The 862-nt window shown below is 73.2% G+C and overlaps 1 protein-coding gene across 1 annotated transcript in view; it reads left to right on the forward strand.

The window, feature by feature from the left end:
• The first annotated feature begins 63 nt into the window (after positions 1-63).
• LEP (leptin) overlaps positions 64-862 on the forward strand; it is a 2033-nt gene continuing 1234 nt past the window's right edge. Inside the window, exons 1-2 of the mRNA XM_015413035.1 lie at positions 64-112; positions 675-839. Coding sequence (XP_015268521.1) covers positions 705-839 — 135 coding nt within the window. The 5' untranslated portion in view covers positions 64-112; positions 675-704. The remainder of the gene's footprint in view (positions 113-674; positions 840-862) is intronic.

An 862-nucleotide genomic window follows, 5' to 3' on the forward strand; every position in this document is an offset into this window, starting at 1 on the left:
CCCCCCCCCCCGGCCGGAGGGATAAAAGGGCGGCGGCGGAGGCGGCGGGGATGGAGCCTCACAGCCGCCCGCCGGGAGGAGACGACAGCCGCCGCCGCCGCCGCCGCCACAGGTGGGGGGGGGGAGGGGAAGCTTGGTAGCCGCCAGCCGGTGCCAAGCTCTGCCCAAGCCCGGGTCTCTGAGCACGTGCAAAGAGCCGAGCGAGGGGGGGAGGCTCGGCGAGTTCCCTCCGTGGACCCAGAAGAGCCGGGAGTCTCTCCCCCCCCCCGTCCATTCCTTCCTCCTCCCGATTTGGGCTCGGGGAGGGGGGCAGAGAGCGGCGTCCGAGAGGGGCAGCCGGCGAGGCCGGGACAGCGCAGCGCTCTCCCGGGTCTTCTTGGCAGACAGCTATCTCCCGGGTTTGGGTGGGCGACCGGACCGGACCGGGAAATGTGCGCGCGCAAGGAGGGAGGGGTGCCCAGGGACCCACAGCCAGTGTTCCTGCTAAGCTGGGGGGGCAACGGGGGGGCCAACGGGGCAAGTCCTACCGGTGAGTGAGGCGCGGCTGCCCGCAAGGGCCCAGGGCGGTCGCGGAAGCCTCGAGAAGGGGCTCCTTCCTTCCTTCCTTCCCCCGGCGAGGGGCCCCGCGGAGGACTCAGGGGCGCCCCTCCCTCCCTACCCCTCTACCGCCACAGGGACCCCGAGAGAGGAGGAGGAGGAGGAAGATGAGCGGCCCGACCGTCGCCCTGCGCGGCATCCTGGGACTCTGCCTGGCCGCCCTCTACAGCGCGCTGGTGGGCGCCGACCCCAGCGCCGACATCAAGGCCCTAGCAGACGTCACCGTGTCCCGGCTGGAGGCGGTAAGGGGGGGGCGGGCGGGCGA

Source organism: Gekko japonicus, unplaced genomic scaffold (genome assembly GCF_001447785.1).
Source record: "Gekko japonicus isolate JY-2015 unplaced genomic scaffold, Gekko_japonicus_V1.1 scaffold878, whole genome shotgun sequence".
Classification (NCBI taxonomy): Eukaryota; Metazoa; Chordata; class Lepidosauria; order Squamata; family Gekkonidae; genus Gekko; species Gekko japonicus.